Source organism: Nanorana parkeri, unplaced genomic scaffold (assembly GCF_000935625.1).
Source record: "Nanorana parkeri isolate BGI_ZX_2015 unplaced genomic scaffold, ASM93562v1 scaffold140, whole genome shotgun sequence".
Classification (NCBI taxonomy): domain Eukaryota; kingdom Metazoa; phylum Chordata; class Amphibia; order Anura; family Dicroglossidae; genus Nanorana; species Nanorana parkeri.
Window position 1 is genome coordinate 95,922 of NW_017306408.1, and position 24,041 is coordinate 119,962.

At 40.5% G+C, this 24,041-nt stretch overlaps 1 protein-coding gene across 1 annotated transcript in view; it reads left to right on the top strand.

Moving 5' to 3' along the window:
* The first annotated feature begins 1,052 nt into the window (after positions 1–1,052).
* ARHGAP15 (Rho GTPase activating protein 15) overlaps positions 1,053–24,041 on the top strand; it is a 409,873-nt gene continuing 386,884 nt past the window's right edge. Inside the window, exons 1-3 of the mRNA XM_018554050.1 lie at positions 1,053–1,132; positions 1,326–1,491; positions 7,060–7,209. Coding sequence (XP_018409552.1) covers positions 1,053–1,132; positions 1,326–1,491; positions 7,060–7,209 — 396 coding nt within the window. The remainder of the gene's footprint in view (positions 1,133–1,325; positions 1,492–7,059; positions 7,210–24,041) is intronic.

A 24,041-nucleotide genomic window follows, 5' to 3' on the forward strand; every position in this document is an offset into this window, starting at 1 on the left:
GTAGTTCGGGGTGGATGTCTGCATGAGTCAATAGTGTACATCATTTTCTATGCCAATTTCCATCTCACTGGCTTCCTATAACTGGCAGTGAGTTGTCAGCATCTGAGTTTCCAGCTCGATCCACCTATTGGTCATGTCACTCTATCTGTTGATTTTTATTAATTTTTAATTATAGAGAATGTATGAGCAAGGTCTCATGGAAAAGACAGATAGGCAGGCTGGGAGATATCAGGACCGGACAGGTGATCCAGCAGACCAACATCCACGCAGGCCTGAAATATTGCATTTCCATAGAGTTAACTCTTTAAATTGTCTATAAATATATGATGAATGCTTAACATTACACTAAACGCAGGAGTTAAATATTTAAAATGGATTCAAGTACATGAACTAATATCACTGTAACGTATTTGTGCATTATTCAGCTGTACCCTCAAATAATCTCTTAATTGGTGCTGACACTGTCCTTCCTTCTGGAGGGTGGCTACTTTTATTCCCCATGGTCCCTGTGTGTGTTGTAAAGTAGTCACCGCTCCAATCTCCCTCCTGTGATAGACTATAACTTCAATACAAATTAGTAAACTAAACCTGAGATTATAGACCAGAGAGAGAGCTTGGAGCGGTGACTACTTTACAACACACACAGGGACCATGGGGAACAAAAGTAGCCACCCTCCATAAGAAAGGACAGTGTCAGCACTAATTCCAAGATGATTTGAGGATCTACAGCCGAGTGATACACAAATAAGATACGTTTTTGTTAATAATTAAGGTACTTGGTTGCATTTTTAAGATTTAACTCCTGAGTTTAGTGTCACTTTAAGGGATTCAATATTAATATTTTAGTGCAGAATAACACGTTTGGTAGTTAAATAGAATCTAGAAAAGAGTGTATCCTCTTGCCCTCACTAGCTAGAATCTTTATTTGTAACAAGAAGCTGCTAACAGTTGGTGGTGTAGTACAGTACGCATGCACCGTGAATCATTTAAAAAAAAAGAGATGTTGTTGTGTTTTAAAAAATATGTGGTAATTAGGACACGTGTAGTTCAAGATGAATGTGGTCATGAGACAAATACCAGTCTGGTACAAACACTCACCCTATGATCAAATTAGCAAACAGAACAGCAGAATGTACAATCAGTTTGTAATGTGTATGGTGTGTTTTTTGGTGTGTGTGTGTGTGTATGTGTGTGGGGGTGGGGGGATTTGGTCTACCACATGATACAGTGTTATATTATTATTTGTGTAGAAATTTATTTTTATCAGATACATCCTCTCTTTGGCTTCAGCAGATCCTCTGGCTTTTTTGTTTGTAAAATCAAAGAAACGTCATTCTGGAGCCTCCAAATCCTTCGGGTCGCCCTGTACAACTTCTGGGCCAGTGGGAGGAATACGAAGATGTTTCTGGCAGAAAATTCTATGTCCACATCTTCACTAAGGAAAGATCCTGGAAACCCCCCAGATCTGTCCCGCCTAAGAAGGATGCCAAGGTATGCTGACAGTATGTTGTACCTGCTATACTGTATTTAAAAGTAGCAAAATATGTAAAAAAAATGTACCTGAGTAACCAAATCTACATCTGCCATCCACGTCAACCAAAAGTCCATTTTATTTTATACAACATTGAACATAGAAAAGAAAATACTCAAGCAGTAACATTGCAAGCTGAATTGCAGGTTTAAGCTGGACAGTGGTGTCACCATGATGGTTGTAGCATGGCAGCATCCCCTCTGATCCCTGCTGCACTCCCACCTGTGCCGACAGAGGCAGTGGGGATCAGACGGGACACAGAGTCGATCCCGCTGCCAGGACCAGCAAGGAGGAGAGAGCCTGTCAGGAGGCCGATCGTCATGGTGCGGGAGGAGAGCTTACCCTCCTGTGTCAGGCAGAGCAGTCAGAATGGAAAGCGGAGCACAAGCATTCAGCAATCATTACTGAAGCTTACTGTGTCCCCAGTTTTGAATGAACAGGAAGTGATTTCATCACTTCCTGTTCATGCATGATTGTGCACATAGTAACTAATATTATCTCATTAGTTTATGAATGGACAAAGACAAACAGATTTAGGACTCAGTGTCCCTAATCTATTTTTCTATTTAAAAAAAAGAAATATCAGGGGTCTGTTCATACCCCTGATATTTTCCCAAATCCCCTAACAGTGAAGCAAAAACAAAAACAAAAATTAATATAAAATAATCATTTAAGAAATTTAAAAAGGTTGGGAAAAAAAACTTAATTTTTTGTTTTAGTTTCCGCCTGATACATTTTTAATTTTGGTCTAAAAGTTTCATTTCGGTGCATCACTAGTTTTCATGTATGTATATATTACAGTTGGTTACATATATATAGGAACTGAACTCTGTAAGCTGTGCCCAAAATAAGGCAAGCTAGGGGAAAAGGACTAGTCTCCATTAGTGCCACAGCAACTGATCTTTTTCCCATATTGACATACCATGCCTTGTTCTGCACTGTGTCTCTGTGTGGAGGTAGCAACCTTGCTAGAGGCAGGACTTTTCTTCCTCATATCAGAGCCTCCAGCAAGGAGAACAGTGAGCAGCACGATAGTGGCATCACCAAATATCACTCTAAATCTCCTGAAACTAGCAGTAAGAGGCAGCAGTGCCTTAGATCTCACACTGTAGATATACAGCCAAGAGGCTGTAGGTACAGAAGTGTCCAGACACACTCACAAACTACAAAGTACTCTGCTATTTTTCAATAGCAATTCCATACAAAAGGTACATTTTTCAGGCTACTTTTTAGGCACAATTAACATTTCTAGATGTTACCTATTACATAGCAAATCTTTATTTAATTAGTTCATGTCCACCTTAACTGTTTGGATCGTGCTTCTCTTTAAAAAGACAAAGATCATTATGAAGGATGCAGTTACTTTTAGCAACCAATCAGCATGCAGCTTTCACTTCCATGTCTGCTGTAAAATAATGAAAGATGGAAGAAGATTGGTTACTAATGGCCAGTTTGTTTGACCCATGGACATTATATTTTGCGTTTTCTAATCAAAGCAGAGTGTTTCAGAAAAAGGATACATTCGCACTAGACTCCTGCATTTGATTTATTTAAAAGCAGAAAAGATAAATTATCTGGTATGCATAAGGCCTTTATGCACATGGACGCATGAGGCCATAGGATGTAAATTGCGGGTGTATTTCCATGTCCAGGGTACACAGCTGCGACATACAACCTTCTATAATAGTGAATAGGTGTAGTGAATAGGTGTAGGCTGTATACCCATTTATGTCACTACTTGCATAGTCCCATATATGTGTACAACTGCAGAGACAGTTAGTCTTCTTTCCAGGGGGGTGTTTGGCTTTATGCACATGCGGGTTTATGCAAGTAGCAGAGTACCACGCCCATTCACTACTATGGACGGATGTAAGCTCTTGAGTTAAGCTGGCCATACACCTTACAACCATCGCACGACTTTCGTTGTGCGATGGTTGTAAGGTCATTAAAATTTTGAACAACCTGCCCATCAGGCACATCGTACTTGCGATCATCGCAAGCCCTCCCCGCTGAGAAGAGGGCTTGCCGATGATTGCAATGCTGAGCGGGCAGTGTGTGCTTGCGCACACCGGCCCGTGCGGCTTTCGTCTTCCGAGCACGCTACCAACCTGCCGAAAATCGTACGATTTTCGGCAGGTTTTACAGCATGCTAAGAAGACGAAAGTAGTGCGACCGTAGAGTAGATGCAGCTGTACGCTGCCCAATACACCTGCCGATTACCGTACGATCGTGTGATCACCCGTGATTATCATACGATAATCAGCAGGTGAATGGGCACCTTAAGGAAAAACGCCCGCAATTCACGCTCTATAACCTCGTGCACCCATGGGGCCTCAGCAAACTTTTTATTGGAGATAATGTAATCTGGAGCAGCTGTGAATAGCAACCAATCAGCTTCTAGATTTCATTTTTAAAGCTAGTCCCCATTTACACCTTCGCATTGCGTGAACGCGTGCCAAAAAAGCACCATGCACCCACTTTGATTCACGCTCACGGAATGCATCAAAAACGTGTGTCGCACTTGCAGTGCCATTACTTGTTAATGGCACACCAAAACATGGCTGGGAAAGCAAGTGCTAAATGTGCGGGGAAAAAATGTGGGTAGCTTGCAGCTGAAAATGCTGCATGATCTTCCTTGCTGCATTTGTCATGCATGCGGAAGCCCATTGAAGTGAATGTGAAGTGAAAGGCACGTGAACATGACTTGCGTTCCCGGTATGCCGAGAAGTGAACGGGACCTTAAAGAGGAACTCCAGCAATGAGAAGTGCTCGCTTTGGTCTAGGGGTGCAAATTTGATCCCCCAAGACAAAACGCTGATTGGTTACTATGCACATCTGCTCCAGATTCTGTCTGCTCCAGTTTTAGTAAATTCCCCCCAGTGCGATTTATACAATTTAAAATCAATACATGCATTTATCTGCATTTAGAAATGTCCCATATGTGTATGTCATTGGCATTGTGAACGAGGCTGAAGCGATATGATTCGTTATAAACGCTTCAGTACTAAAAAAGTGGAAAAAGGATAAATGCATCCCAACAGACGGCACCAGCACAATGCTGGCCTGTGCATGGCTTGGCATCTGGGCTTAGTGACCCTTAGCGATACTCTGTGTCGTACTTGGAGATACAAGGAAGACTGACACGTATTATAAATAATTCAGGAAGGAAATTAACAAAGTTTAGCCATGTGTGCAAGAAAGTGTGTTCAGCCAGCGGACAAGGCAGGGCGGCTTTTGTAATAATGAGTGTCAGTAGCACAGATGGAACTGCATAACGCTGTCAGGATTTTTAAATGAGGTAGCAGAGATAGCAATGACGATTGCACAGTGCAGAAACCGACCAATCAGAGTTTGTGTTTTATCAGAATGCTACACACCACTTTACAGGTGCTTTAGATTACTGATATCTCATCGAATACTTTGGATACCTACACATATGCCATAAAAAGGCAAATAGAAAAAGGGACAAGACAAAGAAAATGATAGAGGTAAAAACTATTTATAGGGTATGTCCAAATTAAAACTTTTTTCATTTTTATTTTTGGATAGAGCGGGGAAGCATTAGAACCCCTGTTGGTTATATACAGCTATCTAGAGATCCAATAAGTAGATTTACCCTCACGTCCTGTCCTTCCCCCGCGAAGGATGTGAAAGAAAATCTCCAACAGCAACTAGGGTTGCCACCTGTCTAGGATTCACCTGGACAGTCCGGGTTTTGAATGCTGTGGTGTCCAGGTTTCATTGCAGCAGCAACCCGGACACAAGATGTCAGGCAGACAGGGGCAACCAAAATTAAGATAGGGACTACTGACTCCCCACTGAAAATAGTCTCAACTGTGGTATTTACATATGAATGGGTGGAGCTATTTACATATGATTTAAGACTCAATCTCCCCAAAAAATGTCAGCGCATTGCTAGAGTGTTCGGGTTTCCCTTGAAGAAAAGGAGGCAACCCTAACAGCAACACAGATAGCAAAAAATGTTTTTTATTACTAGAGTATGGGAAGGCTAGCACCCCCTTCCGGCTTTATTTTGCTTTCTGTTAACCCTTTACAGGTCACTTCCTCTCTAAGTAAACCATTGTCACCGTGACAAAAAGCAATGACAGCTCTCTTAATTGATTAAAGTTTACGTGGAATGTAAAGTGTATGACCAGCCGAAACCTTTTGCTTAGTTTTGGAAGGGTCAGAACTTTTGTCAAGCCTTTACTGTGATCCAATGCCCCCCTAGCAAAATCATCTCTCACTTCCTGTCCTGCTGGGAACATTTTGCCAGAAAGGAAGTGAGAAGGACCTCTCCTAATAGCAACAAAGACATAAATAAACTTTTTTTCTTTTAGTAAAGTAGAAGGCAAGGACCCCTGTCCCCTGTTTTTATTCTGTCTCTGTTCCTTTTGCAGATTTTCCCTCACTTCCTGTCTGGTGAAAGCACGTTCCCAGCAGCACAGGAAGGGAAGGTAAACTTCTCTTAGAGACCTCTGGACAGCAAGAAAAATGTGACAGGAGTTCTGTCACCCAATTCTGCCACCCCACAATGAGTAAAGAATTCCAAATGAAATGCTAGCACCCACCGAGCCATCTGTGGTTCCTCATCAGCATCCAGAGCATATACTGTATATATATATATATTGCATAGGAACAAGACGGTATATATGGCTGCTGACGAAGAGATGTGTATGCAAGGTTGTCAGACAATGATGTACATATGCTGCATGGCCCTGTATGTCCCACAAGGATTGATCTGTAATTGTCTTGTTCTAAATCAGGTTTAAATGTCATTAGCAACTTATGGATCAATGCAAAGCAGTAGTTATCCAGTTATCTGCATCCTGCCTTAGTTATCTTACAGAGCTCCCTGGAAGCTCCAAAAATATATGAACTCTAATATGCAAATATTGACTTTGAATAGGAAGGTGGCACGTTATCCACCCTCCAACCTCTCATGGCTCTTGTGCCTCACTGGCATTCAACTTCTGCACCTACCATAGATTCACATTAACAAATGTGAATTGGGCAAATACTGCCAAATAGCAATTGATTTAGGTAGGGGTCTGTCTAGAATGTGCCCAGTCATAGCCAGAAAAAAAGGCAAGTGGAGGGCAAATTACAGGTATCATATCCTGTGGTCTCTCAGCAGCTGATCTTTCACCATTAATTATTTACTCTGGAATCTGTTTTTGTGTGGAGGCAGACATCTCAGTAGAGGCAGGGTTTGTCTTATATCAGAGCCCCCAGAACAGTGAGCAGCACAATAGTGACTTTACCAAATCCCACTTTAAATCTCATAAGACTAGTATGGAGGGGCAGCAGTGTCTTAGATCTCACACTGCGGATATACACCTATAAAACTTTAGGCACAGGAGCGTTGGAGAAAGTGCACTGCTAATTTAGGAGGAGTTTCAGACAAAAGGTGTCTGAGGCAGAAGGTACTGCATCGGTATAACTACCATATCCAAATATGTTGTTGTTTTTTTAGTTCACATGCACTTTAATTTCTATGGATTTATTGCAAAATATGTATTTTGAAGGTATTATCTGAGACTGCTGCAGAAACGCTTTCAAATGTGAAGAACGTTGAAGCTGTGCAGATGAGAATAAAGAGCCCAAATTCCCAACACGAGCGACTGAGCCAGTCCAAGTCAATGGTCATCATCGATCCTGGAGAAATTAGCAAGCAGGTAAGTGAGGCGCACAACTGATGTGTTTCAATTTGTGAAATCTATTACTGATTTATTGTAATATTTATTACGTTAACTTTGTAACAATGATAGTCATATTTTTTTATGTTTAAATAAAAGCCCCCTAGCCCGTTTTAGGCTAAACCCCACCTCTTTCATTGGCAAACTGCTCTGGTGTTTACATGCTTGCTACAGAAATTGTGTGCTGTGTCTGCACACAGTAACTTCCAATAGACTTGAAAAGGATCTTACTCCAAAAATACAGTTATGGCCCTCAGCTATAAAACACTGTAAAGTTGCACCAGTAAAGCCACTTAAGAAGTTTAGTAGGATGTTTTTTTTCCCACTGTGATAGGTTTGCTGAAACACCTAATTGACGTGGTGGTGTGGCTTTTTATACTTGGTTGTGTACTGGAGCCCTCTAGTCAAGTCAGAACAATGGCCAGTAAGAGTAGCCTTTGAGTGATATAATTGGATCAAAACACAAGACAGGTTCTGCTAATTCAAGTCAATGGATGGTTACTGTACAGTCATGGGTTTTTTAGGGATATGATTTCTGCAGCAAGGTTGGAAACCAACTTTAGTTACCGCCATGAAAAAAAAATTTTATGTGAATGAGCCCTTTAAAAAAAACCTAAAATTAAATGAAGAAACAAAATGCTGCAAATGAGAAGGTGAAATTGCTAGAATTGGAACTTAGTTTTCCAGTGATAAAGGTAGTGAATATTTGCTTTGGAATTCTGGAGGCTTTTGTTGCGTTCTTGGGTGGAGTAGATGGTGAGCTATCGCTACCAGGGGTGAGGTTTCCAGTACATTTTTATTAATCTCGAGTGAAACAAACTTTATTTTCTTTTAGTTTATATTACTTGAGGTCAATATAGATAGTGACGAATAAACAGCAGAAAATATATATGCTCCATTGATATTTCACTGGAGCGATCACTTACATTTCTTCCACCAGTGAGAATATTCAGTTTATTCCAGTAATAAGTAAACTAGTAAATAGATCCAATAGACCTTTGCTAGTTCACTTAGGGTCAATTCAAAGTGCACAATGCCCACCCCTCTCCCTCCCCGAAAAGCCTGTGTTTTTGTAGAGCGCCGGTTCTCCTCCCTTCACCATGAGCTCTGTTCACCACTGGTATGAGTGGGCTCCAACTGAGATCCCACTTATATTGGCACAGGAGTTACAGGTTAAGAATCCTTGCCCCCTATCACCACCCTCATAAAGAAGGGTAGTTCTGCATGGGGGGCCACTGTACACTCTGGAAAGTCAACTGGTATCATTAGAACCACTTTACCAGTTTACTAAGTCAGTGGGTTAGTGTGGTGATGCATTTTCTCCAAACATAACTCTGACTTCTATAAACTGGTTTATTAATCTGTAAATAAGGGTTTGAATTAAGCCTCACTATGTCCCTGTTACATTATATTACAAATATTTATCACACCATACTGAAGACCCCCTTGCTCTGATTCACAGGGTTGGCATTTAAGTTTTTACAAAGAATAGACTAAATTTATGTTCTGTGAATTTTCAGAACAAAACATTAAGACACAGACAGTAAAGATCAAGAATAACGTAATGTAATTAGTTGACGCTTACAATAAATCTTTTAATAATCAAATTACTAGTGATGCTGATGTAATGGCAGAATTTGAAGGTCAGGTGGTGCAAGTGTTACCCGTAGACACAAGAGGATTGTTGTCTGATCCACATGATAGCTGTCATATTGGGAATGATATTTGTCTGTAAATTACTTCCAACTGGTTAAAAAAAATCAGCATGGTAGATCAATGTTGTTTCAATACTCAGCTGCCTGGAATGGATTTTCCCAACCAATCGTTGTTGTAACCCAAGATAATGCCAGTATCAGAATGTGTCTGTAAAGTGCATGACTAAGAGTACATGTTTCTTCCACAACAGTTTCACAATACAGTCATTTGACCATGGTCTCATGTCTATATCTAGCCATAGACAAGAGAATATCTCCCCTAGAATGAGGGCCAGGGAGATATTACTCCAATGAATCGCCTAAATGTGAGGACTGTTGGTTATGTGTTTAGATGAAGCACTGAGATCTTGAGGAATGCTGAATTAAGTTTTACTTGCTTAGAGGATTATTGCTTCAGAATACACATAACCAACAAGGACTTGTTAGGACACTCATACAATGGTTACAGGAGCACACTTGGAGCCTTTCTTTTCTCCATAGCTGTTATAAGAGCTAGGTCTTCCAGCAGGGAGACTTTCCAGCAGGCTGTAAAGTCAACCTGTGTTAGGCACCTCCAGCCACCGGCAATGCAAAGCAGATGAATCCAGCTTTAATATACCTTCTTCTCTCAGTGGCAATATACTTCCTACTCAGAGGAGTGCAGATTATGATTATGGAGTGCATTGGCCAGCGTGGTCAAACTCTGGCATCTATCTAGACACACTGGGGGGAATTTATCAAAACTGGAGCAGACAAAACATGGAGCAGATGTGCACCCCAGCCAATCAGGTTCTCTCTTTTATTTTCAAATCTTACCTGAGCAAAAAGAGAGATGCTGATTGATTGCCATGGGGAACTGCTCCAGATCGGTTTGCTCCAGTTTTGTTACATTCTCCCCACTGTGCATCTTCTATACAGCAAATTGTATGTAAGCCTATACAAACTGAGGTTGTAAATCCAGTATTTATCCAACTGAACTTCTACTTCTGTGACTCCAGATGGACTTTAACCTCTTTTTAAAGTTGTGCGTTCAGTTGCACAGAAATTACACCATGGAACTGGTAGAGTTAAGCACATACTGTACAAAATAACAATCCTCAAGCAGTTGAGCCTTAGCAGCTGAGCCACAGCAATGCGCATGCTATAGTCTGCCTCCAAGATAAATTATCTACATTGGAACAGTTAAAAAAAAAAAATCACCCGACTGATCTGTAATGTTCAGCGTTTAAATCACACTTGATTCGTGTAAGACACTTCTTGACAGCATCAGTCCATCAAGAAAAAAATTACCTTTAAAAAAGTTTAAAAGTTAAGTATACTTAATGAAGCCAAACATATTTTATTGCCTGTGTTTAACAAAAGGCGCCCGGCTGCCGTTGTTTTTTGATAAGCATGAAAACATCCCAGCGTGAGGCTGCAAAAGGAATTATGTCGAGAAATTAGAAGTGATCCATTTTGCAATGAATTATCCACCTCAATAGCCTGCAGAACCCAGCTACCAATTAACACCTACTTTATTACATGTTGGGATATACTTAATAACTTTCATGTGTTTCTGCACTATTACCTTGACTGATGCCTCTTGTACAATTAGGCATAATTGGCATATCAATATGCAAAAGTTAAAAAGATTAACCCTCTTAAAACTAATGAGCATTTCTGTATCCAGCTGCTAAATGAGACAAAATTAGCATTTTTCACTTTTGGATAGGATTTTATCATGCCGTTCTTCACTGTTGACATTACCTTGTTATATAAGTTCAGTTTTTTTGGCAAAATATTTAGGACAATTACCGGCAAATGCGTTTCGAGTGGGGAGAAACAAAAAAAGTTATTTGTGATAACGAAGGAGGAGGGCAAAGTGGTTGTCCGGGGCACTTTTGGTACCTGCGCCATTAGAGGAGATGGGACTTGCATGGCCTTTTGCCAGTTGCATCGGAGGCGCTAATAACCCTATGTGATGTGAAGGGAAAGAAAGTTGAAACGTTACAGCTACATTGGATGGCAGATGTAATGCGTACACTGTTTAATTATTTTTGGCATGGGCACAATGTATTTTTCCATACAAATTGTCGGAGGTGGATGGCGACAACAAGCATTAATATGACACCATGCTGTTTCGTAGTATAGACCGAGGATTGATGGTGAGAAGCTCCAGATTTAAGAGAACCCCTGGTGCTTGCGGAGCTGTCACAACGATTACTGAGAACAGGGCTAGGACGGTTTATGGCCTTCAACAGTATGGCATGAATATCGTATAGTAATTCTAAATGAGTATTAGGATTGGCGTCATAATTATTTATAAGTGCCGTTTTCTGCATTGCGGCATGAAGAAGACGTACAGCCTGTCTCTGCAAAGCTCATTTAGCCACCATAGCTGTTTTTCAACATAATTTGTCTTGAAGAGGAACACGGAGGATCCCCGGTAACCCAATTTTTTTTCATGTGGTTTTCACAAGAAGTTGGCATAAACCAGATGGAAGTGGTGGGACTAGACCTAAGGCAAAGGTTGTAGTAATGTGCCCTCCACTGTCTTCTTTCTTGAAACATGTAAAATAAAGTCACATACAAACTAGAGAAGAAAAAACATTTACAAAAAAAGACAAAAACTAAAAAGTAAAAAAAAGTAAAACTTTTAACCGATAGGGATGAAGAAAGTAATTATTTAAATAGAAAATAAAAACTGTATTTAAAAAGAAAAAAAGTGTAGTCTACCTTGACTTCCTGTCACAAAGTACACCCACAGGTACAGTGTTATCATCACCCTGGGCATTTTATTGCCACACATATGACTGAAATTACTTAACTAATTTCCTGATAATGGTACTAACAGTTTGAAGCAAGAATATTAAGACAAAAATACCATCAATATACATATATGTCTGTCCTTGGTTGCTCCAGAACCTGCTTTGCCACACATAAGATACAGTATGACCAGCGATGCATTAATTGTGCTGTGGGCCCCAGGATGTTTTCAGTTCATGGGCCCCTCTGTCATTTTAATTGGACCATGCATAAGGGTTATTGTAGTCAGCCATTTGTGTTTTGCTTCTGACATGGGTTTGTGAAACATTTGTGCAGGATTTGGAATGCAGTGTTTGAATTATGAACTGGATCTCATGCAGTGGTATACTCTTTGCAAATGATTCATATGATAGTGTCAGATAAAAATGCTTCCAGGTATAGGGAGTGTGCACTTATGTTGTGTATGATTGTTTGATAAGCTTAAAGGAAACCTTTACTAAGAGCTGCATCTGCACCTTCTGCAAAAGTAACTTACTATGAAGATCACTGAAGTAAGGAACCTTTCCTCCATGGGTCCCATGGAGAAACCACTCATTATTTCCTTATACTACCCTGCTTCTGAGTATAGCAGTACCTTAAAATGAGAAGGGAGGTCACAAGTGTAATAAAGGAAATGGAAGGTGTATTCAAAGATGTGCAACATCAAGCCATTTACTTGCTTTACGTTTCCATGACTACACTTGTTTATATACGCTTACCTGCATGGTTCGTTTACTCAACTCAGCATAGCAGTGGATTTGGAGCGGTCTGAAGGGGTGGATGCAAGCTGTTTCCCCGCATTCCTTTCTATGTGCATTGCCACCGTAATGTCTTCCCTGTTCCCAAAGAGAAGAGGGATGGCTTGAAGTGCTGCAAAAAGATATTCTGAATTAGAAAAACACTGTGTACAATAACAAGTGCCTCGAGTACTCTAAACAACATTGCATTGGGCTGTCATATTATTTGGGATTAAACAGAATAGAACTAATCTATTTGTCATTTTAATGCAGTAGAAATCCAGTTGTTCAACCTTTAACCTCCATTTAAATGTACATTCTAGTCAAAGATAAACATTTGGCATTCAGTTGATCATAGGTCAACTTGAAAATAACCAATAGTAGAACAACTCAAAGTCACCAAAAATACTCATGCCCTGTAAAAACCGAATAATAGTGTCCTTGTTTTTTGAGACATTCGGTTTTCAAGCTGCAGTATGTCTCTAATATATCAAAGTCACACAGAAAGACGAAAGGTAGAAGCACATATCTTATAATACATGCCCTTTATATTTATGCATGCCTCATGACCACCTTTTCTTACCGGTCATTTAGAAAGATTCATAATCTAGTCTGGTTCATTTGTTTAGGGTTGAGGATTAGCACTAGGGATGGTTAGTGTTAGGGCTTGGGTGAGGGTTATCACTAGGGGATGGTTAGTGTTAGGGCTTCAGTGAAGGATCACACTAGAGGAATGGTTAGTGTTAGGGCTTGGGTGAGGGTTTGCACTAGGGGATGATAAGGTTAGCACTTGGGTGGGGGTTATCACTCGGGGATGATTAGTGTTAAAGCTTGGGTGAGGGTTATCACTAGGAGATGGTTAGTGTTAGGGCTTGGGTGAGGGTTATCACTAGGGGATGGTTAATGTTATGGCTTCGGTGAAGGTTTGCACTAGGAGGATGGTTAGTGTTAGGGCTTGGGTGAGGGTTCACACTAGGGAATGGTTAGTGTTGGGGCTTGGGTGAGGGTTTACACGAGGGGATAGTTATTGTTAGAGCTTGGATGAGGGTTCACACTTAGAGATTGTTAGTGTTACATTTGGGTGAGGATTCACACCAGAGGATAGTTAGTGTTAGGGCTTGGGTAAGGGATAGCGCTGTGATAGTGGTTACTGTTAAATTTATGATTAAGGTTAGTGTTGGGGAAGGGTCAGTGTGAGGAAAGGTCTTCAGGTAGGGCATAAATATGAAAGCATTGAAAACTTTAATCATCAGTGAATGAAAAGCCTGCAAAAGCAAAGACTGCAAAACGAGAGGCTATTGTCCTGCCCCGGGACACTCTGGAAGCCCTGCCCACTTTTTCAATTAAAGATCCAGAAAAATCACAAAAATTTCAAATTATGGTAAATTGGCATTGGCAACTTCCCTCTGCTTCTATGATTGAAGTTGCTGTTTGATCTATGAAAGTTTTACCACCTCAATTCTGGAAAATGCCAAGCTCAAAGTTTGCTCCATCAACCAGGCATTTCCACTCAGCACCTAGTAAGCCATCTTCCCGTCACCAATTTTCTTTTCTCAATCCTTTTTGCCCTCCTCATGATGAATTATAAAAAAAGACTGTAATAGTAATTTTATGCTAAACAAAAGCATAATTAAGCACTTAATATGAAAACCTAGTTATACTATGCAATTATAAAAGTAACGCTATCTGCCCACATAAAGGAGATAAATGGCACGAGACTGGCATAGCTGATGTTATCTCAAATTATTTTTTGTCAAATTTATTTTTAATACTCCCTGTTAAACGTTTTGTATCCCTCGTCTGCAATAAAATACATTAAAAACGCTCCTTAATCTGCTTTATATTGGTATTGTTTTATGGATCACTACTGTGTCCTTTCTAAGCAGGGCAGAAAAATGATACTGTTGTTTTAGAATATTAAACGTGGCAAATGATGCTGTTAGTCAGTAAGGAGCCAGAAGTGGCTGGTAAGATGCTACTTATTCAATAAATGTAGCATTGTTTTATGACGGCAGGCAGGGGGTCCTTCTGAGCTGTGGGAGTGTAATATGAAATAAGTGTTTCCATTTTGTAGACCACCCATACTTATCTGTGTACAGTTGGCCTATAGGGACTGAAAGGTCCCTGAGTATGACAGATGGGATGATGCTTTCCTTGAATTACTCTTATTACTGCTGGGACCTGCTTCTGTTCTCACCCAGTGTGGATAGTGGTGCATGTGTGTTACTTTTGATCCTTGGCTCTCTCCCTCTCTTTATAGAACAAGTTAGAAAACCCTCTGAGCTCCCTAGCAGAAAGTGATGTTTACAATTAGGAAAGACTAAAATGAGGTTTTCAGTTCCCTGAAACTTTGGCATACATCAAGAGATTTCAGTGAAATTTCACCCAAACTATTAACAAAAATGTATCTTATTTCTGTATCACTCGGCTGTAGATCCTCAAATCATCTCTGAATGGGTGCTGACACTGTCCTTCCTTCTGGAGGGAGGCTACTTTTGTTCCCCATGGTCACTGTGTGTGTTGTAAAGTAGTCACCGCTCCAAGCTCGCTCACGTGTAAGATCCTACAATCTTACATTTAGTATACTAACGAGTACAGCTTACATAGTACCCATTATTAATTCTTCACAAAAAAGGTAAGTAGTAAATAAAACACACAGGGAAGAATTTATCAAATCTGGAGCAGACAGAATCTGGAGCAGCTGGACATGGCAACCAATCAGCTTATCTCTTCAGTTTGCTCAGTTAAGATTTGAAAATGAAAGAGACAAGCTGATTGGTTGCCATGCACAGCTGCTCCAGTTTTGATAAATTCCCCTCACACTTTTTAAAAAGTAAAACAAATGTCCCAAGATGTAAATCCTGTCATCCAGTGATGCAGATCCATTGACTGATAAACACCAAGACAGCCTACCAACACAAACATGATGACCCATGTACAATCTCCTGCAAGACTATCATTGCAAATGACAGTTTCCCCACCACTACTGAAATGTAAACAGCCGGGGAACCTGGCTGATGTAATTGACCAAACAATGGTCATGACCATATTCAGTCAATTATGTCACCCGAGATCGCCCGGCTGCTGTGTTTACATATATAAGCTGGCTGGGGAATGGAAATTTTGGAAAGGACATCTTCTGATGTCACCTGACAAGTCACCTGGTATGCTGGATCCTTTTATTCTTCCGTCTTCTGGATGATACAGAGAACCGGACGCCATTCTTAGGGGGAAGGACTAGGTTACAATCCATTGGTGGTTAGTGGATTATTTAAATGCCAAACGTCCTGTACTGTGAACTATTGCTTCAGTACCTTGCCCCATCATTTCTCACACAGTCAATCACTGAAATATTATTTTTTTGGAATGGTTGTTGTGGTGGATTTTAGATGTTCTAAGGCTTCACAGAATCTTTGGAGATCTTGATATCCATATCCATATTTATTTAGGCTACTCCCATAAAAGAAAGCCCTTCTAAATGTGGGTTCTTTGTAAACTTGAATCTGTATGTTGGTGTGTAGGTGTGCCAAGGAGTGCGTAATAAGAGATGGAGTAATCTAATCTAAATTTGATCCTTTTATTTTAATAAAATATTAATTAGTCCATTGCATTTCCGGGAAGTGATTGTTATTATTATAATACAGGATTTATATAGCGCCAACAATTTGCACAGCGCTTTACAATGTAAGGAAGACATTACAATCACAATACAATTCAAGACAAGATGGTAAGGAGGGCCCTGCCCCTGAGGACTTACAGTCATGGACCCCCTTTCATTAAAATAGGGCATTCCTACTGGATCATTTGGGGCAAGCAATGAAGACAGCAACATTGCACTGCCATTGATACAAAGGTACATTGGGAAGGAGTCATCTACACTACAGGTAGTGTTTGATTGAGTAACAATTCAAGTAAAAATCCAAATGCTAACAATCCAGGATGTAATTCTGTTCAGTCAAATTCATTTTCTCATCTCATCTAATCAACATACTTTTTTTTTTTAACAAGACATCTAAAAAAACAATAAAAAAAGTAAATAAGAAACAATAGAATCAAATGATAATACATCCAAGTTTACAAAACCTCCAGTTGACATTCAGTTCCTCTGCGGTCACCTCTAACGCCATCCGGCTGCTGTTCATTTCATTCTTGCCTCTAATTTCTAATTATTTCCTGGTGAAAGGTTTAAGCAGAACAAATTCCTTTTGTAATCTACGTCTGATTGAAAACTGTCTTCCATTTGAATACAATAGAATTGTCTTTTTTTTTTTTTATTTGTTCAAGTTAGCCTCCGATCAACTCATTTAAATCAAAAACTCCTAACCTTGTTAGCATCTGGACTTATTTCCATAATAACAACCCCTTCAGAACCTACAAAGTGATGAATAATTGACAACAAATGAAATGTTTTGATAGTTGTCGGCGGAAAGCATGTTTAATGTTTTGTGTTGCTTCCTAGCTAATTATGTAGATGACACATTTGTCAGACCCTGACTGCCATTAGAAACGTGCTTCCAGAGGGGAGAAAAGCAGGCTATTCATAGAGTAATTAACTGCAATGCTCAATGACCTGTGAGAGATTCAAATGGCTGCCAGTTCAGGCATTGTTTTGTTACAGAAACAGAGGGGTAATTAAAATTCCGAATTACAGTGCTATGATGAAGCATTTGTTTGTTGACAGTATACTCTTCCTCTAGTTTGTTAATTCTTTTTTAAATGGCTTCTAATCCATTTTTATAGGTTTATGAGTTGTGTGTTTGAATATTTACTGACAACTAATATTATTGTAAATGATTTTTAGATGAAGCACTGAGCTCCTGGCTTGTTTAGAGTAGCACAAGGTGGGTGGGATCGGAGTCCTGCTCGCCCATTCTTGCGCACTCTGTGTCGCTGGGTTTAAAGAGAACCATTCGCCAAGTTGAATAAAACAAAATGACTCAGAACCGAGCATTCGGTACTAAAACGGTCAGTCCACCAGCAACAGATACTTCAGTTTTTGGTACATGGTGAAGGGTTAGCCCACATAACAGTTTATTGTATGACTCAGGGAATTTGGTGGTGAGAATTTTGTGGTTGCACTTCTGCCTTGAGCATTGAAACGGGCTTATACATTCTGTTTGTTTTTTTATTGCTTTCATGATATTGAATGAAGGAAAGAAGACGTAGGAACACCCCATAAAAACCAGGGAAATTCCAGGTGCACAGGGACAGACCTACTAACTGAGGCTCAAATGTTAACATATATGCGGATTCCCCATGTTTGCAGCTATTACCATAGCTGGAACATGCAGAATCCACCCATAAAATCTCGCTTTGACTATTTTGTGGGACACGCGGTTTTCGCTGCAACAGTCTGAACAATTGCAATGGATTGTTTTATATGTTTAGCGTGGTTCCGCACATATTCGTACGGCCGAATACGCGCGGCAAACTGTTCATATGTGAATGGAGACTAAGGCAGGAAGCTCTCAGCACTATAGTTCCCAAGAGATATAAGAAGGTAGGGAGTGACTCAATTCAAAAGAATAAAACAAAATAGGTCTATTCACTAAAGGGTGAAGAGTTTGGAGAAGGCAGGAGAAGTGAACAATCTAGGACAACATAGCTGAACTGGAAATTGAGCTGAATTGAAGAATTTTTCCAAATCACCTATTTTGGCCTAGACTGTTCACTTCTTCTGCCTTCTCCAACCTCTTCACCCTTTAGTGAATAGACCTGAAACTAAATGAATTGCTTTTAGACTGACTCCTAAATATTGGATTTTTAAAAATGAACCAAGACCCTATTTTGTCTTTGAAGATTCTCTTATATCCACATCATTGCATATTTAGTAGTAGTTCAAAGGCCTGTTGGGAACATGCCCCAACATCAAAAGCTATGCAGCTAACTCATCTTAATCCAATCACTGTGTTGTCATGAGGTGTGCCAAGGCAGATTTTGGTTGTCCAAGAAAATGGCCGGAGGTATGAATATTTGTGGAGCTGCTCTATTCTAATGTTATGAACCAACCACAATGGCGGCATGAAGTCTTAAACAGGTTTTAATTGTTTGAGTTACATGGCTATCAAATTGTTTTTTTATGTTACAACAGCATTTTATTTGGGTAGCAGGTGGTGCTGAAGCCTCCCCGTTCCTGTTTAGGAGTGGTTCTTCTTTTAGTTAAAATTAGATGGCCTCTTTCACACCTCTTGAGAACCAGTTGTCCTCTCTATCCAAAATGTGCACACGGTTGTCCTTGAAGGAATGTTATTTTTTCCTTTTAAAGCCTAATCCTTTAATGCTTACTTTTACAGATGTCTTTGGGGTGGTCATATTATGTACAGAGTACTCTTTATATCTTCTGAATGATGGAGAGAGTGGCACTCAACACTGCTGTCTGCATCATTATACATGAGTGCAGGGCACGGTGGTGATGCCCCCTCAGGGGTTAGATCGATGATTTCCTGCACTCCCAGGATGTCCTCACTCTTTCAGGTTACAGTGCAGCTCCAGGCAGATTAGTAATTTAATGTTTGCTTACATTTTTAAGCCTTCATAATTTTTAAAGCTTCCCCTTAATGAACAATTCTTTTCTTTATGAATAATTGCCACTCTTTCTGCTCTCAACCACAGTGGAACAGTTTCTATTACGGACAACAGTTCCAGTGTTGTGCCTCCACTGCCTCCCTCTGTTTAACCATTCACCAAGCACAGTACTGTAATGACACTACATCTATGCTTTGTAAATGGCTAAGCAGAGGAATGGGGAAGAAGCACAATACCAGAATCGGGAGCCAAAAGTGCCCTAGAACATTTTGCATGGAGTTGAGATTCAAGGCCTTGGAAGTCTGTTGAGTCCTGATCCTCCCAGCATTTAATTGAACTGAGTGCTGAAACAACTTTAGCATTAGGCCTTGTTCACACCAAACGCGTTCCAGGAGCAGAATAGTTACCGACCGCATCAAAACTGCGTCTAATGTATTCCAATGGTATTTTGGGCTCTAGTTCACATCGCAGCATTCAGTTCCAGAGCATGTAAAAAAACTGCAGCAAGCCCTATTTTACCTGCTCTGGAACGCATGCAAACACATCAAAAACACATGCAAATGCCCTGGAACGCACTGAAAGCCCATTCTAAACCAAAAACAGCCCAGAACGCTTTAAAAACGCGGCAAAAACGTGTCACAACCCACTGCACTGCACGTGCAGAAACTCATGCAGATCTGTTCTGCGTTTGGTGTGAACAAGCCCTTACACAAGTCTAGTTGAATTTTGTTTTCTGCTCCTGACCACCACCATATAGAGGCAGATCTGTGTTTCTGCTTTTCTATGAACACTCCATAGATACAGTGCTTGGCTTTTCCCACATTGGCCCCTTAAACAGGCTGAGTTGCATTACACAGCCAGCCAATGGGGAGAATCATGGACCAGACAGAGAATTGCTTAGAAGCAACAAGGTCAAAGGTTGTCCACCAGCAGACCAGGAAAATAGGGCAGTCCTAGCTCTATCCTTTTAACTTTCAATGTAATTTTAATAAAACCTGATGTATCATGCAGTGACATGAAGGTCAGCAGGAGGAACCAGCGGGAGCAGCAAATTGACAATCCCAGCAGTGTCAGACTTTGGGGTAGGTGTTCTCAGGATCAGAACAACCTGAGGTGAATTGGGAGAGGTAATATGGCTTTTACTCTGTATTTTTCACAACAGGGTCACTTTAAAACAAGGGCTCACTGACGTCCGCAGCTGCAGAATGATTCATTACAGCAGAAAAGGACTTTCAGTTTCATTTCAGCAACACAGTTGAGTTTGCTAACCCCTGCCAGAAGTAAGTTGGCAGTCTTCCAGCCTTCTAATCTCTCGTGTAAACACAGAGGAAGAGCACAAGAAAAGCATGAGAGCAGAGTTCTGAGACCCTACATAAAGCAAAATGAAATGGTTGGGTGGCACAGCAATCTTGCACATTAAGTCACATTTACCCCTGGGAATGCGGGACTTTCTACCTCGGTAAGTGCTGGTGCCACATTCTTCTCCTCTTCTTCAGGGCCTGCCATCTTCTTGAGCCTCCCACTGGGCAAGCTTTGATGATGTAACTACAGCATGGTGTACTTATATTATTTTGCCACCTGGTTACATTCCTGGGGGTGTACACTGTACTCACGTAAAGATACAAATAAAAATGTTAACAAGTAAAAGAGTTTTTAGGAAGAAGGTTCTACTTTGCTGCCAATTTGTTGTTAAGAGGTTTGGGTCCGCTTTAATAATTGTTAGTGTTACATGTTCATTTATTCTAGGGGGCACATAGAGTAGTGGAATACTTTCCTTATTCCTTACTTCTGTGATAGCCACTGCTCTCCACTGTGGGAATTTAGGCGGGCCCTGGAAGTCCTCATGTACAATGCTGGACCTCTGGTTAGGTCATCACCTCGGTGATTAGGTAAAAAGTCTTAATAGATCCTCTGATTTACACTCTCCTAGAATGAATGAGCATTTAAGCCTTACTGTCTCGTGGGGGAGTCATACAACACAGACTAACTGGTGTTCAGCTTTAAATGAGTGTTTCTCTTGTGAACTTTAAGGATTAATTGTTTCACAGTTGCTGCGGCTGCAAAGGCCAGTGAGATTTGTCTCCTCACACATGAGTATTTACAGGTTTACTTTAATGACTTTCATTTACTTTGCAAAGTAAACATACACTTATTAAAGTCACCATTCACTATAATAAGTGAACAGCCTCTGCTTTTTTAGTAAGTTGACCCTACTGACTTGACAATCACTTGGAAAAATTAGACAGGGCTTTTTATCACACGAATCAAAATAATTTAGGCCTAACATCAGGAAGGTATAAAAGACACAAGTGAATGCAGCTCTGTAATCAGTAATACACCATTAAATACAGGTGAAACTCGAATAATTAGAATATTGTGCAAAGTTCATTTATTTCACTAATGCAACTTAAAAGGTGAAACTAATATATGAGATAGACTCATTACATGCAAAGCAAGATCATTCAAGCCGTGATTTGTCATAATTGTGATGATTATGGCTTACAGCTCATGAAAACCCCAAGAACCCCAAATCCACAACCTCAAAAAAGTAGATTATTACATGCAATCAATAAAACAAGGATTGTACATAGAACAATATTGGACCTCTGAAAAGTACAAGCATGCATATGTACTCAGTACTTGGTTTGGGCCCCTTTTGCAGAACTTACTGCAATTACTTTTGCACGATATTCTAATTATTCGAGTTTCACCTGTATACTTTTAAAAGCAAACAGTGTAAGGACCTGAATTTGACTTGGTATTAGCCTCTGGCACTCCCTGTATGGCAGAGCTCAGAGGGGGGACCAGCACTACAGGATGTAATCGTGTGTGCTATAGTGCAAGGTGCATGCTGATAGGAGGAGAAATCAGAATGACAGAGACATGAGCTCATCAGTGTTCTGCTTCTCCTTTCATTGTCCAGTCACAGGGTGAAGGTGGAAAGGTGACCTGGGTGAAAGTGAAAATGCAGCAGAAAAAGAACAGGTGCGTTCCTCTTCTAGACACTACTGTGCTGTTTGGCAGTGCTGTGTAAATCTCAAAAATGGATGAGAGAAATACAAATCCTTTGGCAGATGCAGCCTTTAACTGCTGAGATCAAATTAACTGCAGGATAATTAAGCCAGAAGGTGTATTGTTTTCAATAGCTCACAATGGGTTGGACATATCCCACAGATGTGAGCAAAAATATAAAGAGCAGAAAAGCACAAACACTGTCATCTAATGCAGCTTCCTCACAAACATTAATTCATACATAATGACATAGCTGGCACCCTGTTTTTTTGTAAAACTTCTTCTTCCCCATACAAAAAAATATTTTCAGAGTGGGAGGGTCTTAATGTGGCATGATTATATAAAACCTGAGTCTAACAGACACTTCTGCAAGGATCCTACCTTGAAGATAATGCACTTTCAGACAAAGTACACTTACCACCCCCCCCCCTCCCCAGATATATACTTACCAAGATCTGGCACCTGTAGGCTCTGGTGTTTGTTTACCTGCCACACCAAAGTCCTCCCTCTGTTGGCGGCACCCACGTAGTATAGCCCCAAATATGTCTATGGGACTCTACTGTGTAGGCCAAATGAGAAAGTGGCTTCGTAAACCATCCCCAAAAGGCTGTGAGAAGCAGATCGAGGTAAGTCCACATCTGTAGAGCCGAACTTCCAATTTCATCTCATTTGGAGGGACTGTCCCTCTTTTGGAGCCAAATTCCTCGGTCCCTTAATCCTCCTCACATTTCTCACTTGTTGCCCTGGATTGAAGATCTGTACTATGTATCTGCCAATGTTGTTTACATTGCACTAAAAAAAAATCAGAAGTAAAAAAAGCCCCTATGGGTTCAAGTGATTATTCTTGCACTCTAATTTGGTATAGTCCATATGATCAGGGGTGTGTCCTAAGCCTAAACATCATTTGCTCAGTGGTGACCCTCTCTTTCACCGTTCCATTTTTAAAGGTTGGGATGTAAGGTAGAGGGGGTGGGATCAGTTAGGTAAGGGAGGGGGTAAAAAGAATAGTAAGTGTGCCTTGTCTGAAAGTGCGCTTACTCTTTAAATAAAAACTTCAGGGGTACATAAAGTACTTAGAGTGCGGTGGTCAGGAATATCGACTGTTCACTTTGCAATGAAATTTGCTTGGTGCAGGGGAAATTTACCCTTAGTTTAGTGAATGAGGTGAAGCTTTGCTGACTTCCATCACCCAATTATGTGCAAAAGAGTGGGGGAGGGGGGAGTTATTCTCCTTGCACTTTATTGTTTTCAAAGTCAAATTTTAATACATTCACCAAGCTAGGGGAAACTAGGCAAGTAGGGATCAGCCTGTTTGCCTTTAGTAATTCAACTCCCAAAGTGTCTATAGTTCAGTACTCAGAAGTATGTAACACACAGAATAGAGGGCTCAGCAGGGCATAATGTACAAAGTGCAGGGTCAGGATTGTGTAAAGCAGAGAGTGCAGGAGTCAGTAGTGTGTAATACAGTGAGCTCAGGAGTTATTATTGTGTAATGTAGTGAGTGAAGGAGTCAGTAGTGTGTAACACAGCGAGTGTAGGAGTCAGTACTGTGTAATGTAGTGAGTTCGGGAGTCATTATTGTGTATTGCAGTGAGTGCAGGAGTCAGTATTGTGTAATGTAGTGAGTGCAGGAGTCAGTATTGTGTAATGTAGTGAGTGCAGGAGTCAGTAGTGTGTAATACATTGAGTGCACGAGTCAGTAGTGTGTAATACATTGAGTGCACGAGTCAGTATTGCGTAATGTAGTGAACTGAGGAGTCAGTAGTGTGTAATACAGTGAGTTCAGGGGTCAGGAGTGTGTAATACAGTGGATACAAGAGTCAGTATTCTGTACTACAGTGTATTCAGTAGTCAGTGGTGTATAATGCAGTGAGTGCAGGAGTCAGAATTGTGTTATGTAGTGAGTGCAGGAACCAGCAGTATGTATTGCAGTGAGAGCAGGGGTCAGAAGTGTGTAATGCAAAGAGTACAGGGGTCATGCATATGTAATACACAGACCAGTGTCCAGAATACAACTGAAAATTACCCAGTAATGCCAATACTAATGTCCCTCTAATCC